General features: G+C 52.5%; 1 protein-coding gene across 3 annotated transcripts in view; it reads right to left on the reverse strand.

Moving 5' to 3' along the window:
• Nucleotides 1-21219, reverse strand: part of MYH7B (myosin heavy chain 7B) — a gene marked incomplete at its 5' end in the record, with an annotated part of 28264 nt that extends 7045 nt beyond the window's left edge. The window contains 27 exons of one of the 3 annotated variants that reach the window (XM_083801248.1): nt 295-440; nt 796-972; nt 1357-1599; nt 2158-2413; nt 2836-2972; nt 3475-3598; nt 4195-4312; nt 4781-4868; nt 6525-6601; nt 7095-7227; nt 7312-7491; nt 8219-8389; nt 8726-8875; nt 9672-9790; nt 10641-10779; nt 11361-11464; nt 12291-12389; nt 12511-12574; nt 13358-13450; nt 14804-14827; nt 15693-15789; nt 16797-16824; nt 16990-17146; nt 17251-17394; nt 19241-19344; nt 20263-20418; nt 21172-21219. In XM_083801248.1, coding sequence (XP_083657374.1) covers nt 295-440; nt 796-972; nt 1357-1599; nt 2158-2413; nt 2836-2972; nt 3475-3598; nt 4195-4312; nt 4781-4868; nt 6525-6601; nt 7095-7227; nt 7312-7491; nt 8219-8389; nt 8726-8875; nt 9672-9790; nt 10641-10779; nt 11361-11464; nt 12291-12389; nt 12511-12574; nt 13358-13450; nt 14804-14827; nt 15693-15789; nt 16797-16824; nt 16990-17146; nt 17251-17394; nt 19241-19344; nt 20263-20359 — 3269 coding nt within the window. Of the gene's footprint in view, nt 1-294; nt 441-795; nt 973-1356; nt 1600-2157; nt 2414-2835; nt 2973-3474; nt 3599-4194; nt 4313-4780; nt 4869-6524; nt 6602-7094; nt 7228-7311; nt 7492-8218; nt 8390-8725; nt 8876-9671; nt 9791-10640; nt 10780-11360; nt 11465-12290; nt 12390-12510; nt 12575-12822; nt 12931-13357; nt 13451-14803; nt 14828-15692; nt 15790-16796; nt 16825-16989; nt 17147-17250; nt 17605-19240; nt 19345-20262; nt 20419-21171 lie in introns of those variants that run through there. The other 2 variants (XM_083801247.1, XM_083801249.1) reach the window with 2 other exon arrangements.
• Between the last annotated feature and the right edge of the window lie 1506 nt (nt 21220-22725).

Raw genomic sequence — 22725 nt, forward strand, 5'->3', positions numbered from 1 at the left:
CCCCAGCTAGAACTGGACATGAGGTCCCAGCCCTGCATTAGGATCCTGCCAGACCAGTTCGTACAGAGGAAGCGCTATAGCACCATGATCTGTTCGTCTGTGCAGCTGAGTTCCTCAGGAGAGCAACTCCCACATCATCACTGCATAGTACCCCGAAAAACTAAGCCCATTTGCTTGGACTGCTCAAAGCCACATCCCAACACGCCCTGCAGAGAGCACGTGTCCGCTTGGTTTAGGAGCGGGCACTGGCCTGGCAGAGTAAGAACACAGCCCCACTACATGTCACTCACTCACTTTTTGAGTTTCTCCTCCAGCTGCTGTTTGTCATTCTCCAGATCCATTATAGACTCCTGTGTCAACTTCAGGTCTCCTTCAAGCTTCCTCTTAGCTCTTTCCAGGTCCATGCGGATTTTCTTTTCTTGTTCGAGAGAGCTTTCCAGCTGGAGAATGAAGGGAGACAGGCTAGGGAGGGAAAGGACCCCTGGTAGCCACTGACCTCCCCCTTGTCCATTGCTGTGGGAACTTCACCCAGCCCTGAGAGTCACCGCTGTTTCCCAGTTACTCCAGTTCCATTCCCTCAGCCCAGGACTGCTCTCCATGGGGTCCTCTGGACCATCTCGTGGTTCAGGGGAAGTTTGGCAATGGGGTTATTTATCACCTGGCCATATTCAACAGGGATCTAATAATGATCACACTTTCCAGATCCCACTCAGAGGCAGCCTTTGTGCTGGAGATCATCCTGGAGATGTGTGACTCAAACCTTTCCCACTTCACTGTCACTGGCCCATGACTCACATCATCCACTTGCTGTTCCAGTTTGACTTTGGCTTTGGTCAGTGTGTTGACCTTGTCTTCCTCAGCCTGCAGGTCATCCAGGGCCTGCTGATGGGCCTCCTGCAGTGCTTTCTTCTCTTTCGTCAGCTTGGCAATGATCTCATCCAGGGCAGCCATCTCTTCAATCAGGTTTTTAACCTAGATTAATGAGGTCAAAAATTGAGTGCATCTTCTCTGAGACAAGCGATGCAAAGCTAGTACAGCAGCCTGGCCCATGAAGGGCAGGAGTTCACGTTCAGCAACAGCTCGGCACCTCAGCAGCAGCCAGCTCCTCTCCACTTGGCCAGGCTTCTGCCAAAACCCCAAGTCACTTGCCAATACACAGAACCCTTTGCTCATTCCACTCCTGTGCAATAAGGCAGGACACTGGAGGGTTTTGCCCTCTCCCACACCTTTTTGCCCTCTGCCCAGCCTCACCTCCCTCACACCAGCAGCCTCGTCCCCAGCGATTCTCTTTTGTGCCCCCACAAGCACTGAGGCCCGTTGGCAATGAGGCTGTTCTCTACAGAAAGGGCTACTGACCTTGTTCTCCGTGGCATGCTTCTCCTTCTCCACCTTGGCCAGCGTGATCTCTAGGTCATCGATGTCTTTCTTGAGCTCTGCACACTCATCCTCCAGCTTGCGCTTCTTGGCAGTGAGGTCTGAGTTCATCTCCTCCTCATCCTCCAGACGCTCTGTAAGCTCCTTCACCTTGGCCTCCAGCTGGATCTTGGACTTGATCAGCAGGTCGCAGCGCTCCTCTGCATCCGCCAGGTTGTCTTGCTCCTGAGAAAGGCAAAGGAGAGTAAGTGCTCACCCACTGCCCCAAGAGCATACTGGCAGGATCAGTCACACTGTCCTGGCTAAGGGTCAAGCTCTCCTTGTGGAAGGGGCAGAGCAAACTCGAGGTTCGCAGGTGTATCAGAAGGAGATCCATGCAGGACCATGGGGCAACAAGTAACACTGACTGGGGTGAAGAGCTAATGGCAACCAAATCTTTCCAGAAGCAGGAAATACTGGACTGACACTTTGTGACACAGAAATGCCACCAGTTAGCCACAACTGAGAGAGCAAACATTCCCATCCCTCCCACCTCCATGTGAGAAGATCACCCTTTCCAGAGCCAGGGGACCATGAATTCCCATAGCAGCCCTAAGACAGCAAGTCTGTGATGTAGCTTCAGGTTTCCACTGAGACCGGCACTGCACTTCAAACAGATTGTGGCAATGAGTGGGCCTCAGAACTGCAAGAGGCTGAAGGAGGGATCTGGTGCTCTCTGCTCCTTCGTCCACCCATGGACCCTGCGCTGTCTGTATGCTGCCAGGCACACGGTGAGGCACTCACTGCTTGCAGCTGCAGAGCCAGGTCATTCTTCTCCTGGATCATGGAGACCTGCTTCTCTTCCAGCTCCTTCCTCTTAGCCTCTGACTTCTCCAGAGCCTCCTTCAGCTTCTGGAACTCCTCCTTCAGGTTGGACATTTCCTTCTCAGTCTGAGCAGATTTGAGTAAAGGCTTGATCTTGAAAAACAGCTTCATCCAGGACCAGTTCTTAACAGCATTGAAGGCCCGGATGTTCCACTGGATAGTGTAGAGGGCTTCTCTGCAGGGATACAAGCACAGCATCGTCATGGGTGCAGATTCCCATCCTCACTGCAGCAGAGCCCTAGCCTGTGCAGGATTTTGGAGATGGCTCTGTTCCCCACCAGCAGGACAAGTGGCAGAGAGTTGCATAAATGGCACACTGTCAGCACACTGTAGTGGCCTTGGTGGGATGAGTGGTGTGGCCTGGCTGCCACTTCTCCATCTGCATCCCACTGAATCCTCCCAGTGGAAACCAAATTTCCCCAGCCCAGATACAGGGACTCTCCCTGTCAGGCCTGTGCTGCACCCTGCAGGTCTGCCTCCATCCCCTCCATTCCCACCCACTGCCAGCCACAGGCAAGACCCACAAACCAAACCCACTAAAACAGAGGGAACAAGAAGAGGTGCTCACAAAGCTCTGTCTCCCCCTCAAAACTCTACCTCCTGCTGATGATCTTCTGATACTCAATGCGCATGAGGTGCCCACGGATCCTGGCCTGCAGCATGGTCAGGATCTTGGCCAGCCGCTCATCTCGCATCTCTTCCAGCAAGCCCAGCAAACCAGCCTTGAAAAACACCTGTAGGCAAGGGCATGAGAACAGAGTCAATGGCACAGAGGACAGAGAGCTCAGGGGTGACGTGACCTGTCAGACAGGTCTATAAAACGTGACCCAAAGCAGGGATATACAGAGCAGAAGGAATACGCCCTGCATGGGCAGACACCCACGCTCTGTACTGGTTGAAGATTCACCCACACAGGACACAGAAACAGCTGGGCACCAGATCTCCCAGCCCCATGCCCTTCCCCTCACATCGCCCGTCAGGGACTAGCCACTGTGTTGGATGATACAAGCTCAGGCAGCAGTGACCTTCTGCTCAGACCTGTTTCTGCCCAGCCTGCTTCTCCCCCTGCCCTCCTCAGTCCCTTCAGGGGCCACACTCAGCCCACAGAGCATCCAGAGCTTCAGCAGAGCTGTGGTCAGGCAGAGAGCAGGCTGGGCAGTGACAGCAAGCTGGGGTTGCAGAGAGACAGGAGCCACAAGGTCTCCCTCTTGAGGACAAGCAGTTTCCTGACCTCACCTTGGTGTGACCAAACTTGTACTGGGAGTGATCCAGCTCCAGGGAGCTCAGCAGTTTCTCTGTGGCCTTCCTGCTGTCCACAAACTTGTCATCTGGAATGGCTGCTGGGTTCAGGATACGGTAGCTGCAGGCACAGAGCACAGGGACGGCATGCAAGAGAACCCCGGCACAGAGCTGATGGCTCTGTCACTGTCCCCCGGGCCATGCCACTTCCCCTGGAAGCTGTCACTGCAGCATGTGCTGGAGCTCCAGGGTGAAGCATGGGCTTTACTGCAGAGCAGACCCCAGGGATCCCAGCCAGAACTTAGTCCCTGTACCCAAGGGGACCTATGCAGGAGGAGGTCACTGGCCTCACCTTGCCTGGGCCAGACCCAGCCCAAGCAGGGTGGATGGGTTCGGTCTGGGGAATGATAAGGATCCCAAGTGCAAAGGGAAATCAGAACCAGGATCAGAGGTCCTGAGCCTTTCCACCATCCACCTGCATCAGCCCTGCATGCAGCATCTTAAATATCAGCAACCCTGCTGTCTCATCAGGCCTGGCATCAAACTACCCCTGACTGGCACCCCAGAGCCAACAGCAGAGCTCTCCTGAGCTGCGCACACCCTGTGGTGGTGGCTCACAGCAGCCCTGCACAAGCTGAGGAGCAAGTCAGAGCCACGGCAGCCTGCTTCCCCCCAGAACACGTGCTGGCAGCTGGCGAGGGGAGAGGAGGCACTTACCGCTGCTTGAAGTCTGCGTAGAGGATCCTGTTGGGGAATCCCTTACGGCAGATGCGGATACCTTCGAGGACACCATTACACCGCAGCTGGTGCAGCACCAGGAAGGCATCCATGGCTCCTAGGGGGGAGAGCAGGGATGGAGCAGATGCTCAGCCCAAGCAGATGGGGAAGTGCTGCTGCACCATGGGCCTGAGCTCTGCAAACAGCCTCTGGTTTTGAGCAGGGGTGTTAACCTGTCTTGCAAGCCTATGATGAGCACCAGTGCTGCAGCCTAGGCCCCACAGGATGGAAGTTGGTCTGAAAGGTTCATCTGTGCCTGGTGCCAGACAAGCACAAGGCAGCCCAACTGCCAGTGCAGAGCCCAGCTGGGAGCCTGGCAAAACTCCTGTTCCCCAGTAAAAGAGACTGGCAAGGGCACAGTGGCTTCCACACAGAGATGGGGCCGGGGCTCAGCAGCAGCAGAACTGCTGCGAGGAAAGGCTTGGGGAGCTGGTGGGTGCAGGAGCTGGGCAGGACACCCTGCCAGCTGCTGTGCAGGGATGTCACCCGAGGGACCTGCCAGGGCACTCTCTTGTGCCATGCATACCTGGGGTCTTTGTCTCATTGGGGATGATGCAGCGGACAAAATGGGGCTGAGTGGAGCGCAGGTTGGTCATCAGCTTGTTAAGATTCTCCTGTAGGGCAGACATGGGGGATGAGGCATGAGGCGATGTCTCTGCCCCTACAACACTTCTCTCCAGCACCTTCCCCCCACGGGCAGGAGAGAGCAGACCCTGTGAGCCCCTTACCACCGCTCATGGGAGAGGAGGGATTTCCCCCTGCTTCGCTGCTCTCAGTGCTGTCCTGCTATCTGGACATCCCCTGCCCCATAGCAGCACCACTTCCGCCAAGGTGGGTGCAACAGCAGCAAGGACTGGGCTGGCAGCCGTGCCGATAGGCACCTGCTAGTTTTGCTATGCCAGAGAGGAGCCAGATGCTTTGCGAGTATTTGTAAGTAAAATTTGGCTACAGGGAAGAGCCAGGAACACAGGACTGAGCACATTTCTGGCATACACCTCTGCTGGTGTCCACCAGCCCTCCCTTCAGCACCCTGCAAGTCCAATGCTGGCATCCACACTGCCTGCAGCCCCCATCTCGTTGTGTTTTCCCTGTACCCCACAGTGCTGCCCATGCCCTTTGGCTGTGACAAGGCCCTGCGAAGCCAGCCTGGGCCTTCTGCATCCTGCCAGCCAGCTTTGTCCCAGGTCTGGCTCACGGGGGTTGCTCTGTGAACACCTGCTTCAAGGCCTGTGTGCCCTGGCTGGACTGTGGGATTGGGTCACTGGGATTAGAGCCCTGCAGAGCATCGTGATGGGCCCTGAATTCTGGGATGACTCCTGGCTCTGCCTTTTCTTGTGGAAAAGACATCTGCATCTCTGGTCTTTCGAGGCGGCCTTTCCCTCCTCAGAGGCTCAGCCTGTCCAGGACCAGCTCTGGAAAGCCTCAGTGTGGGGCAACTTCTCACCACAGGCACCTTCCCCAAGGTCTGTGACTTGTCCAGAAGGAAGAAAATCACATGCTTCCCTGGACAGGGCTGGGTCAGGGACCTTGCCCTCAGGAAACTCCTTGGCTACCAGAGCTGTCAGTGGACCTAACAGAAATGCTGCCCTCTTTGAACCATAAAGTTGTCACAGCAGGACTCGACTTTGGGCTCACAGACACCCCTGAGCTATTTTTCAGTTGCTTAAGCTCTGGGGTGGACAAATAACTTCTGTTTCGAGCATGGGATCAGGGGTGTGAGCTATCCTGAGCTGTCACATAGCCTTCCCTGAACAGGAGAACAGAGAGCCGCCTGCTCAGAGACCCATAAGATGCTCCTCCATTTTCTTCTGCCCAAAGGCTGGCCTTCCCGCCGACAAGAATGAGGAGAGAAGTAGCACAGACTTAAAGTGATGTTCATGTAATACATTATCTAAACATCACTACAAGTCTTAACTGCCGCTCTCTCAAAGGCGAAGGAGCTGCCGGGCAGCACAGGCATCACGCGGGCAGAAGCAGCACCAGCCCCAGCTCAAAGGGAGCCATCGCTCTCCCAGCCTGGAGCCTCATGTCCTTCCCTAGCAGCACGGGGACAAGGCCTCTGCCAGGATCAGAGCCAACCTTTGCCAGGGGCAAGAAGATATTCAGGAGTTTTTGCCTAGCCAAGACAACTCTCTGGAGGCTTTGGGGTTCTTCAAGGCCCAGGAGTTGGTGTGTAAGATACCCTGGAGTCTTGAAAGGGAAGTGGGATTGATACTGGGATGCTCTGAACATGCTTCCCTCGTGGGTTTGGATGAGGGTCTGGCTCTTACCTTGTGTAGCTGGGACACTGTTTGGAAGGAAGCTGCCTTCTTACGTTTCTCCTTGGTCCCTGGCTTGTGAGGTTCCTCTGTAGGGTTGAGATATTGATTAATTACATGACCAAACATGCAATTAATGACAAATAATTACATGTCAGCTTGCTTTGGAGGACTCAGGAGCACCTCCAAGCAAACCTGCAATGAAAATGTCAGTGAAATGCCCACAGCCCCTGCTCTCTGTAAAGTGGAGATGGTAGCACCACACTTCAGAGCAAAACCTTAGACTGCCAAAAACTCCTCCCACAGCACCCAGCTCTGGGTAACAGGACTGCCCTTCACACATCCCACGTTACCTCTGGCAGGGCCACCAGCACAGCACTGCACAGGCTCAGCCTGGTCTTGCCCACCCGCCTAAAGCCCCTAGGCCAGCACTGCTTATCCAGAGCCAATGTGGGTCTTGCCTTTGCCCAGGCTGCTAGGTGCAGGAATGCTGCACCCACAGCTGGGTGTGCATATGATAAGGCTTTGCTATAAAAGGAGGGAGGGAGGAACAGCTAGAGGGAGGATGAAGTTGTTCCTCACCTGAAGTGGAGCTCACATAGTTCTCGTAAAGGGAGGCCAGAAGCTTGTTTTGGGATTTTTGAAAGACGGACACCACTGTCTCATTCAGGGGGTCTTTGTTTTTGTCCAGCCACCCAATGATGTTGTAGGGCACCTGTCAGCAAACGAGAGAGGCAAAGGTAAGCACAGCTGTGCAGGAGGAGTGCGAGTGCTGCAGAAGAGCTGACAAGGGACGTACCACACCAGCATAGTGCACCAGCTCAAAGTGGGCCTCGTATTTCCGCTTTTTATCCGGACGGGGCTTCTGGAAGTTGGGTGATTTCCCAATGTGGTTGTCATAGAGCTTAGCTTTGAACGACATGTCAGAGGCTTTTGGGAACATGCACTCCTCTTCGAGGATGGATAGGATTCCCAGTGGCTGCAGGGAAAAGGTGGTATAAAGAGGTCTGAGTTCAGCGTTGCCAGATGCCATCCCAGAACGAGGGATTCTCTGTGCTCCTAGGCAAGGTGAGGCAAGGTCTAACCCAGGAGGTCATGTCCTCATTCAGACAAATAGTGCAGAACATCTACCACAGGGCAAGCTCTCACTGCTCCTCTGGTGTACCTCAGGCTTCACGGTCTGCTGCTGTTTTCCAGCCAGTCAGAGTGGGACTGGCCAGGCCTGCAAGACATGGGTCTTGCCCAGATCCATTCTATTGTAGGGGAGGCCCTCTCCTGTATCCTGGCAGGTGTGCCCCTTTCCAAAAAAGGATGGGTTTCCTCCATAAAAGGTTTCCAAAATTTAATACAAGCTGCTCTGAATCAGTAAACACCCCAATGAGAAGCAATGAGGGTGGGGAAGAGGGGGAAGAGATAACTGTTCTCTAGAGGAAAAGGCCCCACTAGGTGAGTAGGCCCCACAAGGCTCACCAGTGAGTAGGAACAGAATTTCCATGGTTTTACGAAGCCAAAATTTGTCTCAAAAAGGATCTAATGAGCTGCAGGTTCAGAGTTATAAATACAGGGAAAACAAAGTTGTGTACTTGCTACTGACTGGGGGAGGGACTTGCTTCATTTTTGGTAGCAGAGCACCTCTCACTGTTCCAGTCTTTGCAAACAAGCTGCCTACCAAAAATACCAATTTTGTGGCCTGGCTTATACTTTACCTTCTCAATCAGGTCGATGCAGGCCTGCAGGTCCAGGCCAAAGTCAATGAAGACCCATTCAATGCCTTCTTTCTTGTATTCTTCTTGCTCCAGAACAAACATGTGGTGGTTGAAGAATTGCTGCAACTTCTCGTTGGTGAAGTTGATACACAGCTGCTCAAAGCTGTTGAACTGCAAGAACAAAACCAACCTGCTTCAGCAGGAGGAGCTCCAGAGGTGAATGGAGTCATTGTGCTGCTTTGTCTGGGTGTGAAGAGCAATCTCTGCTAGGATCAGCTGGATTGCTACATGAACAAGTAGCCAGGAGCTCACTGGAGACGGGCCCACAGCAATGTTAGAACAGTAGTAGTGAGCTACTTGTTTATTCTAGACAAATGAATTCATGCAAGAGCTCTTTTTGTTATCAAGGCCAACAGTTTCCTGGAGGAGATAGAGCTGTCGGACACTAGGGGACCTAGCTGTCTCATTACAACATTCCCCTGATTGCAGAGGGCCCACAGAACTCACATCAAAGATCTCGAAGCCTGCAATGTCCAGTACTCCGATGAAGAACTGTCTGGCCAGCTTGGTGTCTAGGGTCTTGTTGATCCGAGTCACCAACCACTTGAACATACGATCATAGGTGGCTTTAGCCAGGGCTCCCACAGCATAGACAACCTGCCGAAGCAAAGAGAGACGAGGTCATGAGCACTCATGCTTCTCCCTGGTTTTGTAGGGAGTAGACTGCAGAAGAGAGCTCCTCTTAGTACGCAGAGGGGACAGACTGGCAGATCTAGGGAGTTCACGGTTGCCATATATGCTCAGAGATGAGCTTTCACATGCTCACCAGAATGTTTTTGTGCCCCTGGCCTTGTGAGCACTGAGACAGCCTCCAAGGTCTTGGGATACAGACTCAGTCCCAAGTGATACTGTCAGAAGCCTCGTGCATGGCTGGAGACTACACCTCACTGAGTTTGGACAGGACTCCAGTCCATAAGGTCCTCTTAAATTTTACTTGGGGATCAGCTTGGACCACCCGTGCCAGGTCTAGATTCCTAACTGTGATGTGGCCGACAGGATGCCTTTTTGCTGCATTCGAGTTTCCCACAAGATCAGTGATTTAGATGAGATTTCTACTGTCCAGAGCTGAACTCTTCATGGGATTGGGACTGACTCTGAAGAAGATCCACAGAATTTGGATTTCTTCTGGCTGTGATCCAGCCCACATTGCAAGGACACTGAACTGAAACTCCAGCCCTGGTTAACACTCAAAATTATCTGCCAGCCCTGCCACCAACTTTTGCAGCTACTAAAAGCCAGTAACTGTAGACTGGCACTCTGGAGTCTCTTCCCAAGCCCAAGAGAGTGAACTGAAGCACGATGCACCCTGCACAGAAAACATTACACAAAGGACCTGACCACAGAGGAGACACATACTGGTATGAGCAGGGAGCCTGTGTCCTGGCACACCCACCTGTTCCACATTCTGACCTTTGGTCACGTATTCATTGCCCACTTTCACACGAGGATGGAGCAACCCCTTGATGAGGTCAGCTGAGCTGATTCCCATGAGGTAGGCAGCTTTGTCAGCACCTGAAAAACAATTAGAAGGCATGAGGAAGCCAGCAAGTAAGCCATGAAAAAAATATATATTACCAGCTCTTCTGCTGATCAACACTAACTATATCATTTTATCCAGTTGCTTCATAGTCTGCTCCAGTCTCTGTATTGTGATTTCCTACTTTGGGTATCATATTTTACTTTTAAAGTCTGGACCTTCTGCCTGAGAAGTTAGAGTTTGTTGGAGATAGCCTTAACAGACCTGCTGCTCCCAGTACGGTTTCCAGTCTTCTTGATCTAGGAATCTCTGTGCATTTTCCAGTGGGAGCTTGGATTCCCATGCGGAAAATTTCAACTGATCAGATGAAAAGCGATTTTCTTGCTTATCTTTCATAGACTCTTTATAGTAGATTGTAGCAAGAAAAACAGCTCTGTAGGGAAATAATTTCTACTAGATCACAATTTTCTTTAATTACCAGGTAGCAGCAGAATCCTGTGTTCACATTCCTGGTGAGCAAGGGCATGAGAACACTGAACAAGGTGAAGTACTGGCAGGTTTCTCAACATCTGTCCAGCAAACAATCACAGCTCTGTGATGGGCTGTGGCTGAGACAGGTCTGATGCAAATGAGAACACCTACTTCTTGCAAGAGTCTGTCCCCAAAAATGCCTGCTTATAGACCAGCCCCTCTGTGTACCCAAAGTAGGTCCAAAGACCTACTGCTAGGGATCTGACTGCTGGGGATCGTGATCATGGACCTTCACAGACCAGGCCAGGGGTGTGATCACAGTCTGCTCTCAGAGAGTTTTGCATGTCAAGGCCAAACTGGGTGAATCTGGTATCATGGAGAAAATAAATAAATAAATAAATAAATAAAACTTACTTTCAGTGCCGTCAGCCTCTGCCTGCTCTTCCCGCTGCTTTTGCTTGAACTTCATGTTGCCAAAGTGCATGATGGCGCCCACTATTTTATAGGAGCCGTATTTCTCATCATTGCTGAAGCCCAAGATATCCATGGCATGCTGAGGAGAGACAAAGCAGCATAAACAGGACGAAGTCATGGATCTGAGATGAGGGTCGGTGCTCCTACTGCCTCCTAAGGTGCTCTCCCTATCCTGAGGCTCTACTGGCTGAGTGGGGCAGGATGCTCTAGTTGGTGGGTACCTAGCTGAGCAATCCTGCTCCACAGGAGTTCGAATGTGAGTTCAAGAGTTCAACTCTCATAAGATCCATTTGAAAAGAAAAAGACTAGCCTAGCATCCACAGCTAGGAAGTTTTCTGAGTTGAGGTCTAGGGACCGTATTTCTCATTTTCTCATGGAAGCTCTGTGAAGTGCTTATGCACTACAGGCTCTTCTTACTGCAGAGACTTCCTGTCCCTTCTGTGCCTGGGAGAGGCTGTTCACAGGGGATCAGTCACCCTGCCATTTCTTGTAGGCTCACAGCACATGCAGAGCAACTGCCAATGAACCAGAGGGAGCTCATAACTAATTTAGAGAAGGACAGAGAAATGCCAGGACATGTCCTTATGAGTGTGGTTGTGAGGTCGTGCTCTCCCTAAGGCCCCTACTTCTAGTTCTGTGGCATGAAGGAAGCACACGTACATCTGTCGCCATGAGTTCCTCGCCATCATCCAGGTTGTCCACAGTTGTTACACCCTGAGAGCAGAAGTGGTAGTCGTAGGGGTTGAGGGAGAGCAGCAGCATATCTGTAGGGGGGAAGACGTGCAGGGGGTGAGGCCAGACAGAGATGAAGCTGGGTAAAAGAGGGGTACCACTGGATGTAGATGAAGAGGTAAGGCTGCAGTGGCCTCAACTAGATGGCACCAACCAGTGGGACAATCTCTGCAAGCCCAGGCAGGCCCTCATATGGGTCAATCCCTTCTGTGATGTTCCTCCTGCTTGCTATCTTGGGAGATGGCTTGGGTGTAGACTGATTTAGAAGTGGCCTTCCATGCCCTTGTGACCACCAGATAAGATTACTGCTCAGCACAGCTCTCCAGAACTACCTAATAAGGTATCGTACTGGAGCCAGCAGCAGGCTCAAGAGCCTGCAGCCAAAAGGCTGACCACCCCAGGGCATCGTGCCAGCCATCCTTCTGCAGTGGGCAAAGGTTTCCTGTGCACTCTGTGCAACCTGGCACCTGGAGGGCAGGGCTGCCCAGAGCACGAGAGTGGCCCCAGGGCAAAATCAGGGTCAGCTGAGACTGTCCTGGGGAACACATTCAGGATATGTCTGCCCTGCTCCCAGACAGTTGCAGAAAGGGCTTTAATTTTCAGACTGAAGTGACTGGTTTCTCAGTTTGTGAAGATAAAGGAGGCCAGACTAGACAACATCTTGAAATCCCTTCTACCCTGAATTATCCAACAATCCTACAGTCCTGCACAGCCATCAGAGCATTTGAGGGCCATACCTGCATGGTAAGCTGGGTTTGTTCAGCTCTGTGGAGAGCAGGACCCTGACAACAGAGCTTTTTCTGGCTATTTTCAAGCTGCCACACTGTAAAGGCTATGCTGCAGCTTTTGCTGCCTTACCTTGCAGCTCTGGTTTCTTCCCAGAGAGGATCTGGTAGTAGATGTGGTAGCTTCGCTCTTTGGGTTGCTGGAAAATCACTCTTGATTTTTCCAGAAGATCTAGAAGCAAATAGGGTAGAGGAGTTAAAGGAGGACTTGCTTTTCCCTGGAGCTGACCCAGCATCAGCAGAAATAGTGAGAAAGAAATCCCTCCCCGCTGCAGCTGGCACGTGTTACTCACAGATGTCGATGTCTGCAGAGGCCAGCTTCCCTGAGGGGCCAAAATGGATGCGGATGAACTTGCCCTGAAAACGTTTACAAGGAGGTAAGCACTGGGCTTGGCTACACAGGCACGATTCCAGGCAGCTCCTAGAAACCTCAGATAGCTACAGGACACTGGTAATTCCCCACTTCTTAGGTTTCTGCTGATACCAGGCAAATTACTGTGCTCAGTGAGGGATAGGTTGGTGAAGTTCTCTTGGTTGTAGTGTGCTGAGGGTCAGTCAGTATTGCCTAGGTCTTTAAACACTGGGTAGGCAGAAATTCTACTCACAGCAGATAAATCCCTGTCCCCAGGCCTGTTCCTCCTGCAGGGCAGTATGACACTGAGTCTGCCCACAACCTCCTGTCCATCGTGTGCTGGGCAACCTCAGCCCCTGAGCCCCTCCTTTCCTCTCAAGGCACACAAACAGCCATCAAAGCCACCTGTGGTCAATGAGCTCCACATCCCAGTGCAGACCCAGTCTGGGCTTAGCAAAAGGGCTGATACTGCTTGGAAGTGGCATGCCTGTCTGCCCCAACTCCAGCACTCCAAGCTGTGCTTTCTGGCCCCTCAGCTTTGGTCTTGTAAGGGACTTGGCTGCAGCCCCAGGCTGTGACACGGGCGATTCACACTGACCACCGCAGCACCCACTGCGTTGATTTAGCCAGCAGAAGCCTGGCCCTAGCAGTCCAACCCTACTAGAGGAAGAGCTAGGTGTCTGCTCTGCAGCTAGATATTCCACTGAACAAAAGCACTAATACCACAGATGATGCATTCAGTTACATAAACGCTGCACATCAGCACTCTGTCTTCGTACGACACTTACAAAACGCGAGGAGTTGTCATTTCTTATGGTTTTGGCATTGCCAAAAGCTTCCATAGCTGGGTTAGCCTCAATGATTTGATCTTCAAGGGTTCCCTGGAAAACAAAATCAAAGGATGTGTCAGCTCCCGCCCAGCTGGAGGGGATCTGTCACCAATGTTGCAGGGAAAGGGAGCATGAGGCTCCTTGTCCCGTCTGCGTGCTATGCTCATTAACTGTCTTTAGAGCCTGCTGCTTTTGAGGCCTCTCCTTTTCTCATGAGGGGATGCAGCTGGATTTAGGGGCAGAAGAGCTGGATTTTGCAGCAAAGTTCTCTCGGAGATTCTCCTTGCCTAAACTCACCTCTCTGCACAAGGTCCTTAGCCCCGTTCCTAGGCTGCTGCAACATGCAAACCAAGAGCAAGCACACATTGCCACCACAACAGTCGGAAGCATTTCAGGCTTTTTGCCAGGCATTTCCCCTTCCACCAAACCAAAGTCTTGGAGAGTTCCAATCACAGCAAATTGCAAATAATATTTGCAAATAATTGCAAATAATGCAGAAAAGAAGCTTGACTCCCTGTGCTAACAAAATGCACAGCAGGGCCACAGCGTGATGGGAACACATTGCTGGTCCCAGCTGGCGTCATCTTCTGAACTCTCTGGAGCTCTTTGGAGAAGATTTATCTCCCCAAGATTTATCTCCCCATAACCTTGTTTTTCTATTCATGTTTCATACACATAGCTCAAAGAGACAGAGACAGTCACCACCTAACACAGACAAAGCAGGAAAAGAATTAGAAAAGAGAGAAAGAGACTCCTGCCAAGCCACATGAAGGACAGTGGGGTCTGACAACTGCAGCAGAGTTTGGTAGCACAGGCACCTGCAGGACTTGTCAGGAGAGAGCCTTTCAGTGCCCGCTCCCTGACACCGGGATCACAGTGCCTTCCTGCTGGGCGTGAAACACCAGCTCTGGGCTTCCAAGGCTGGGGCCACAACTGGTCCCCACCTCTGCAGCTCCAGGCGTGTAAAGGGCAAAAGAAACAGGAAGCTGTTGTGAATCACGGCTTTACTAGCAAACCCTTTGATCTATTGTATTTAATTTTAATCTCATCAAAAATTGCCTGCAAGATGCCAGGGGGGCTGCCCCATGGGCCGCCCCAGAACCACAAGCTCAGTCCTCCAACTAGCTGGCTCTTAGTAATAGTTCTCCTGAGTGGCCTGAGCCTCATGTATTAACAAGCATCTCCCACCCAACAGGGCATGAATGCAGCTGGCCATGTGCATCAGCTGAAGCCACCCCTCAGTGTTGGATGGAGAAGCTGGGGGCCAAGGGCATTGAAGTGAGCTGCTGAAATGGCTGAGCCAAGACTGCTGCCCCACATTGGCATTCCCCGTTGTCCTGCTGTAGCTCTGGTGCAGCTGAACTTTGCCCTCAGCGTTAAAGATTAAGAGTCCGTAACACTTACCCCAGTTTTAGTGGCAATAGTTGCCTAGAGAAAAGAAAGAAAACTGTCTTTAGAATCTGGAAAAGCCAAGCAAGAACCACAAGAAGCATGGTCAGAAAAGCAGGACACGGCCATTTAGTGTCAAAAACGGTCCAAGAAAAAATGGGAGGATTAAATTTTTTAAGATATGCCAAAAAGTTGTTAAATAGATTAGCTCAAGAAAATGAAGAAATGCATCAAAAAGCAAGAACAGTTAAATCCAAACCCAAAGAAGAGTAAAGAAAATAATGCTGAAGTATGGCTTGTCTGATACCTAAAGCAGCCAGTTTGCTTCTGTAAGGGAAAAGCAGGCTGGAGCCTCAACGTGTCAAGAAGAAATAAGCAATTGCAAGAGCAGCTCAAAAATAACCAGCACCAAAGAAATGCAAGAATCAAAACAAAAGCAAGAAAAGCACAAGGTAGAAAAGGGTCAAGATGAACAAAAGAAAAAAATAAAAAGGATAAAAGGACGAAAAGCAAGGCTTAAAAGAGACAAGGTGGGTAATGGCAGCTTTACTCCATTTCTTTAACGGTCCTTAAGAAGATTTGTAGGGTGTGGAAGAAGGAAGAGAAGATGAAGAGGGCATCTAACGCACCTCTTCCAGGCTGCTCCATCTGAGCAGCCACTTAAAAAAACATCCATTCCCCCTTGAGCAAGATTGTTTCAAGCCTTGCTTGTTCAAAAGTCAGGGAAAAGCCAAGCCCTGGGTGGGTCAGACCAAAACACGCTTCCAAATGCAAAAAGTTGGGGGAAGAAAAAGAAAAAAACAAAAGTAAAAAGAAGAAGAAAGAGGGAAGGGGAAAAAAAGGGAAAAAAAAAAAAAAAGGAAGGAAGAAAACAGCAAGAATTTCTTTCAAAAGAGGGTCTTACTAATTTCTTGCCCGGTGTGTCGCCCAAGGCTGCGACAATGGCAAAGTACTGAATGACCCGCTTGGTGTTTACAGTCTTACCAGCACCAGATTCTCCGCTTAGAGTAACAGAAATACACAGATCAAGGACATGAGGCAAAGAACAGGCAAAAACACTTCAAACAGAGACCCTGCCAACCTGCCGGGGCTGCCCAGCCACCCCACGCATCATGCTAGGTAGGAGAAGCAGAGCACCAGGGAGAGACGGGGCTATCGACTTGCCATCCTGGGCAGCAGTTTTCGAGGCGAGGGCCTCTGCTGCGGGGCCACACGCAGCCAGCTGTCAGGGGGTGCCAGCAGACACCGAGGCGGTGCCGAGCTTTGTCTGGCGGGCACACAGCCCTCGCCCCAGGGCTTCAGCTGTCCCGGATCAGCGCGGGGCCGTGTGCTGGCTGGTTTCAGCACGCCCCGCTTTGTTGGGGGAGCTTGGAGACGGCCAGGGTGCTGCGGCGGGGCCGATCTTGCCCAGGCTGTGCCCACGCGGGGCCTGATGAGCATAGGGTCTGGCTGGCTGCACAGGCCCGGTGAGCTCATCCCTATAGATAGCCGCTCCCCTATTGTAATCCCAGATGACAAAGAGCGGGGGGAGCTGGGGAGCGCAGCGCCGCAGGACCAGAGCCAAGCATCTCTCCTCAGCCCCTGCGTTACCTAATTAGGCTATGGCCGAGGCTAAAAATGTCCGTGGCTCCTGGCAGCGGCCGGGGGTCCTTTAGAGTCCTTTATATAGCCCTTATCTATATGTCACTTGAAATTAACCTGGCCTACATCCTCCCACATCGCCCGCCACCCCTCCGCCTGCCGATGCCGCCATCTCCCTCCGGCCTCAGCCTCCATCTCCGCCCGCCATGGTCCAGGGACAGGCACCGGTGGGTGGACGGGGAGCCCGGCGGCAGCTGTTGGGGTGCGGGGCAGCCTGGCACTGTCACCTGGCGTGGGACGGGCTGACAGCTGCCGGGGGGTGTGTGAGGTGCCGGGGGCCCTGCTGAGGCAGGGGGTGCTGCTGGTGAGGGCAGCTGGATGGCGGCTGGGGGCGAGACGGGGGCAGGAGGCGCAGGGAGAGACTTACGTGATGAGCATGGACTGGTTCTCTCGGTCTGCAAGGGAAGGAGCAGGCAGTCAGTTGGGATGCCCGAGGGTTTCGCCCACTCCACCATTTTCACCCCCCAGGCTGGCGGCAGTGCCCCCCTCGTGCCTCAGCCTCCCCCCAGCCCCACAGCCGCCGCCTCAGCGCCCGCCATGGTGTCCGGCCAGGCCCTTACTGCGCAGCATGTCGTTGTAGGCGTTGTCGGCGATGGAGTAGATGTGAGGGGGGGCCTCGGAGCGCCGCTTCCCCTTGTAGGCTGCCACCACGGGCGCGGTGTAGACGGGTAGCCACTTGTAGGGGTTGATGGTGACGCAGAAGAGCCCCGAGTAGGTCTGCGGGCAGGAAGGGGGCAGCTGAGGCGCAGGGGAGCCCCAACACCCCTTCCCTTCATGGTGGGGCGAGGGTGGCGGGGTCCCCCCGGGCAGCGGTGGCTTACGTAGATCATCCAGTGGGAGTAGCGGCGCTTGAGGTTGTAGAGCACGGAGGCCTCGTTGAGGTGCGTCAGCATGGCCATGTCCTCAATCATGTCAAACTTGGGGGGGTTCATGGGCTGCAACTCGTCCTCCTTCACCACCCGCGTCTGCCAGAGCAGGGATGGGGGCGTTGGGCCTGGCGCCAGGGCACCTTTTCCCCAGACCAACAGGCTGCCCCCCATTTTGGGGTGGCAGGGTGGTGGCACCCCAGGCTGGGAGGAGCAGCCCCAAACCTGTCCCTCCCCAGGGACACAGCTGAGAAGGGCTCCAAGCCTGGGGGCACCAAGATGCCCCCCCCCAAACCTCCAACCCTTCATTGTCCCAGCTCCCCCATGGAGACATTCCCCTGCAGGTGCCTCCTTCTGCCCTCCCAGAGGTGCCACCAGGATGGCCACACACAGGACAGGGGAAATGGCACTGCACTGGCTCCGCGAGGTGCTCAGCACCCCTCAGCCCACCAGAGGGGTCTCTGGTTATTTGGGAAAACAGCTGAAATGAGACCCCACCACTTCTAGCTGGGTCTGTTTAATCCCATAAATCCAAGCCCTGAGAAACTATCGCCTCACATATCTGGATGGAAGGAGCTGGATTTAGCAAATGGGCTTGTTAATGCATATGAAACAAAATCTTTCAAAGAGATTTTTTTTTTTACAGGTATTGAGCATGTGATGTTAAAAGGTGTTAGGTGTTAAAAGCCAGAAAGTGAATAGAAGAACAAGGGTGGGGTTTCTCTCTTGAAACTGTTTCTGTTGGAGCCCTGGATCCAGTGGCAGCAGGTATAGCTAGAGATTTTGCAAATCCATGACAAATTTTAAAAAAATATTTCCAAGAGGGAACAGCAACAGGGTTTGGAAAATTTTTCGTTTGCATAATCTGAAGATCTCGAACCAGAGCATTTTAAACAGCAGAATAAACCTTTCAAATTGACACCCTCCTCCATAGTAAATTATCTTTCATGGAGGGAAATTTTTCTTTTTTTTCCCCCAATTTCAGACAAAAATCTTTTTAAAACCTTTACACTTTTCATAGGCAATTGCATACACTTAAATTGGGCAGACATGAGCACTTCTCAGTGTCATTAAGACTAGACAAGAAATAAAAACAACCACGTCTATCATTTACTGCCAGGTCAGCACCTTGTTCTTTTCCCCATTTTACACCAGCGCAAGTCTCTGCACAGCAGCAACGCTGCATGGGCATGCAACTCCCATAGCCGAGAAGGGAATATTAATTAAGCCCATTTGTGGCTATCAATAATGGATGTTATCTTGAGCAATACCAGCTGATGGCTGCCTGCTTTGCCTTCCCCCCACTGCTGCGGAGCTGGAGCTGCACCTCCCCAGCCCGCCAGCCTCAGCCCTGCTCCCCACGGCAGCGGTGGGAGCAGCCACTGGGCTGCGGGAGGGAGCACAGGGCTCAGAATCAGGCCCTCAGTGCCCAACACTACACTAGCATTTGGCTAAGAACAAATCTTCAGTCATGTTCACGCAGCAAGTGGCATGGTGATGGCTCCTGTACGGTTGTTCTTTGTCTGTTCCCCCAACAGCACCGCTGTCTCTGCTGCAATTTCAGGCTAAAACAAGCAGGACTTGGCTCCTTACCTCTGGTTTCAACCTTCGAGGTTAGCAAAGCAACAGTTCAGCAGCACAAGGGGCTGTGCTGGAGTCGGCCCGCTGTCCTGTCCACCCATCTCGCCCGGTAAACTGAGTTTGAAAGCAACCCCTCGGTGGGGGGATGTTGAACAGTTGGCATGCTCAGAAAGCCATTGGCCTATGTGTGCCAACACACCGCGGTGTGACAAACAGCACGGCCAGCCCTCAGGGGACAACTGACTGCTGAGCGTGGATGGGCTCTCAGGGAGAGCTTGGCTAGGTCCAGACGTGATCTTGTCCCGCGTATCCCCCCTCTGCACACACTTGCTGGCTCTCGGAAAAGGAAAGGTATTTTGCTTACTTGCTTATCTTTGGTTTCCACAGTGACTTTGCCACCGGTGCTTTCTTTGATTTCCACTTCAATGTAAGCTTCTTTCTCATCTGGGATCCAAGCACGCTTCTTTCCTAGAGGGTGGAAAAAGAAAGGAAAGGAAAGGAAAGGAAAGGAAAGGAAAGGAAAGGAAAGGAAAGGAAAGGAAAGGAAAGGAAAGGAAAGGAAAGGAAAGGAAAGGAAAGGAAAGGAAAGGAAAGGAAAGGAAAGGAAAGGAAAGGAAAGGAAAGGAAAGGAAAGGAAAGGAAAGGAAAGGAAAGGAAAGGAAAGGAAAGGAAAGGAAAGGAAAGGAAAGGAAAGGAAAGGAAAGGAAAGGAAAGGAAAGGAAAGGAAAGGAAAGGAAAGGAAAGGAAAGGAAAGGAAAGGAAAGGAAAGGAGGAAACATATTGAAAGTGTCAACTGAAAGCTGCATCAATGAAGTCTGATAACATGGCAGGACAGCGATTAATCCTTCCTACGCTCTTGGTCATAGGAGTGGGGATTTATTTGCCTTTTCCATGTTTGGCAGCTGTTTAATTTGCCTGTATCAACTTTTAGTGTGACAGAAGTCTGCTGCTTCCCATGTGCTTGCAGTCAAAGTCTAATAAAAAAGGAAGGTGAGAGGAAGAAAAAAAAAAAAAAACCCTCTCCTGGTTTGTAGTTTTGTAGTGCCCAGAAGTGTGGGATAGAGCGGGTTGCCTCACAGCAGGCTCTGCACACCTCCAAAATGAAAGGGAGCAGGAGAAGGCTTTGCCACCACCAGTCCCTCAGCCCATCTTCCCCAGCCCTTCTGCCCCTCAGGGCCAGGGGAAATGATGGGCCACCTCCTCCCACACCTCAGAAGAGAAGGGGACAGTCAGAAACCTTCTGAGATCCTCCTATCCTCTAGGGTGCTGGGGGCAATTCTGCAGCACCTGCAATGCCCCGGGGAGCAGCCCTGGGGAAGGGATGGGGAGAATCTCCAAGGAGAGCCATGGCCAAGGGTTCCTCTGGGGCTGTGCCTTGGGGCTTACCATCAAATGGAATTGTCTGAAGCTTCAGCTGCTCTGTGTAGCTTTTCCGGAGGTATTCAGCAGCCTCCCCAAACTCGCTCATGTCCAGCATAGACATCTTGCCCGGTTGGAGGAGGACTTGCCAACAGCAAAGGAAGAGTGAACAACACCTGAATGCTGAAAAGAGGGAAGGGGCAAGAAGTCAGTGCACAGAGAAGGCATCCACCGCTGGGCTGCTAACCCAGAGGAACAGTCACCAAAAGTCCTTTTAATTTTAGAGAGTGAGAGAAGACAGCGACAACAATACTAGCTAATAATAACCATAATAACAACACAATCACTGAACACTTCTCCTTCTGCTGCTATCAGTCTCGCACTGCAAGTCCCCGCTATGTGAGCCTGCATTGCCTTGGTATCAAAATCATTCACATTTAGGGCTTGACCAGAGATCATCAGCAGCACCCCTTTTCTTGATAAGCCCAGCTAAGAGCTATTCCAGCTCTGCAGACCTGCTGGAGCCCTGCTGCTCTGCACAAAGCCTCTGCAAAGACCCGTGTCCGTGCTGCAGAGCAATATTGCAGGACAATAAAAGCAAGAACGGAGGCATTATCCCTTGGAAGACCCCTTCTAGAGGACCGCGCTGACAGCTGCTTGGAAAGGCACTTTTATGACACTGCTTTCTAACATCCATCTAACGCAGTGTCCCGCGGCAGGACGCCGAAACGCCGCCGCTGTCACGAACGCGACCAGTGCTGCTAGCCGGCGAGTTGGCAAAGTGCACAAACCGTAGCAAAAATACTCTTGATTCGGGTCTGTCCCACCCTGTACCAGCAGTCAGCTCCTGTCTTCCAGGAACATCCGCCCTGCGGAGGTGAAGCGGGTTAGTAGCAGAGGAGAAGCGTGCACACAGCCATGCTCTTTCTTACTAACCTTGGTGATAGGACTGAGTGGCTGTGTGCGTGCCGCAAAGCCCCTTTTTATTGTGTCTGTCAAGGTCAGAGTGGGAAAAGATATGTCAGAAATTCCCATGTGTCATGTCCACACAGCTCCATTGGTGCTGCTGTCCCACTGCCCGGAGAGACACAAAAGGCAAACTTCGCTTTTATCTCCCTGCAAATGCAGCCTGGTTATTTTTACTCCTGTATTGTCAGGCGAGCACAAAGGCAGAACGAGGGACTGCAGCCCCGGGAGGCAGCACAGCTCCGTGAGCCTGCTCTGTCGGGAGTGCAGGTTCAAAATCTTTGCTTTCCGCCTTCCCAGGCTGGCACATCCAAATCTATGGCTCAGCTCTGGTCCAGGCTCTCCTCGCTGGACTGCCCGGGAGCAGGGAACCAGGGCAAGGACCTCGGGGTTGGCCCTTGATACCCCCTTGCCTTCTTCTCCACGGGCTTGGCTGGTTTGCCCAACCTCACTAGCTGCTTCCCATTTAACACCAAATGTCATGAATTTGCTTTTCTGGTTATAGGCAATGGAAATGCAATGGTTTTGCTGGAGGGACTGATTCTGGACGGGCTCTGCCCAGCACTAAACCCCTGGGTCCTGCTTCCTAAGCATGCTCACCTCAATGCAGGAGCTATGTCCATGGCTGAGACAGATGAAAAACCACTCTGTACAGAGAGACTTCTGGGTTTCCTCCACATCATTTTACCCAGTCTGACCCCAAAGAGTCCATGGACAACGTGGTGACCACCACTCAGAGCACAACTCCATCCCAGCAGCAGCACCATGAACTTTCTGAGATGGGAATGGGCCCGGTGGGAGCAGCACAACCCAACGGCTGTGTCACAGGAATTTCTGTGCCAGGCTCAAGGAAGAGCCATGTAGTTGCTGGCATCTCAAATGGTTTCTGCCCTCCTGGCTGGCACTGGCACTGCCCCCCAGAAGACCCCCACACCTCCTCCCAGCCGGCTCGCAGCTGGTCCCCTCTGCAGCCCAGCTCTGCTCCGTCCCAGGCACCTCACCCCCTGGGGAAGCAGGTGGGCCTCAGTGCAGACATGGGGGAAAGGAGCTGCAGCAGCCTCCAAAGCTGGAAATGAGTCTAACCAGAGCCAGGTGATGGGGGTGGTGCCTGGCCAGGAACAGCTGGCTGCTGCCCGCCTCCTCAGCTGGCGACACCTCGGTGCTGAGCTGCCTCTTGGCTGCCCAGTCCTGTGGTCATGTCCCGGGGACACAGAAATGACAACTGATCCCACCAAGGTGACTCTGGAGTGAAGCCTGGGAGGTTCGTGGGATGGAGGAGGACTCCAGACCTGCCCCCTGGGGTGTGAGCCCTGGTGGAGGGGATGGCTGGGCTCGGAGATGGGTCGGTACTGTCTTCACTGACTGCACAGTGTAATGTAAGGGCTTTGCGTGGTGCAATGTAAGGACTTTGCATGGTGCCAGTCTTCCCATGAATTAAAATGGAGATGAGGCTGTGGCCTGGTGCCCAAGGCATGTTGCTTTGTCACTAACAAGGTGACCTTGAGCCCATCAGGATGAAGCAGG

The sequence above is a fragment of the Anser anser genome (assembly GCF_964211835.1).
Source record: "Anser anser genome assembly, chromosome: 16".
NCBI classification, from domain to species: Eukaryota; Metazoa; Chordata; class Aves; order Anseriformes; family Anatidae; genus Anser; species Anser anser.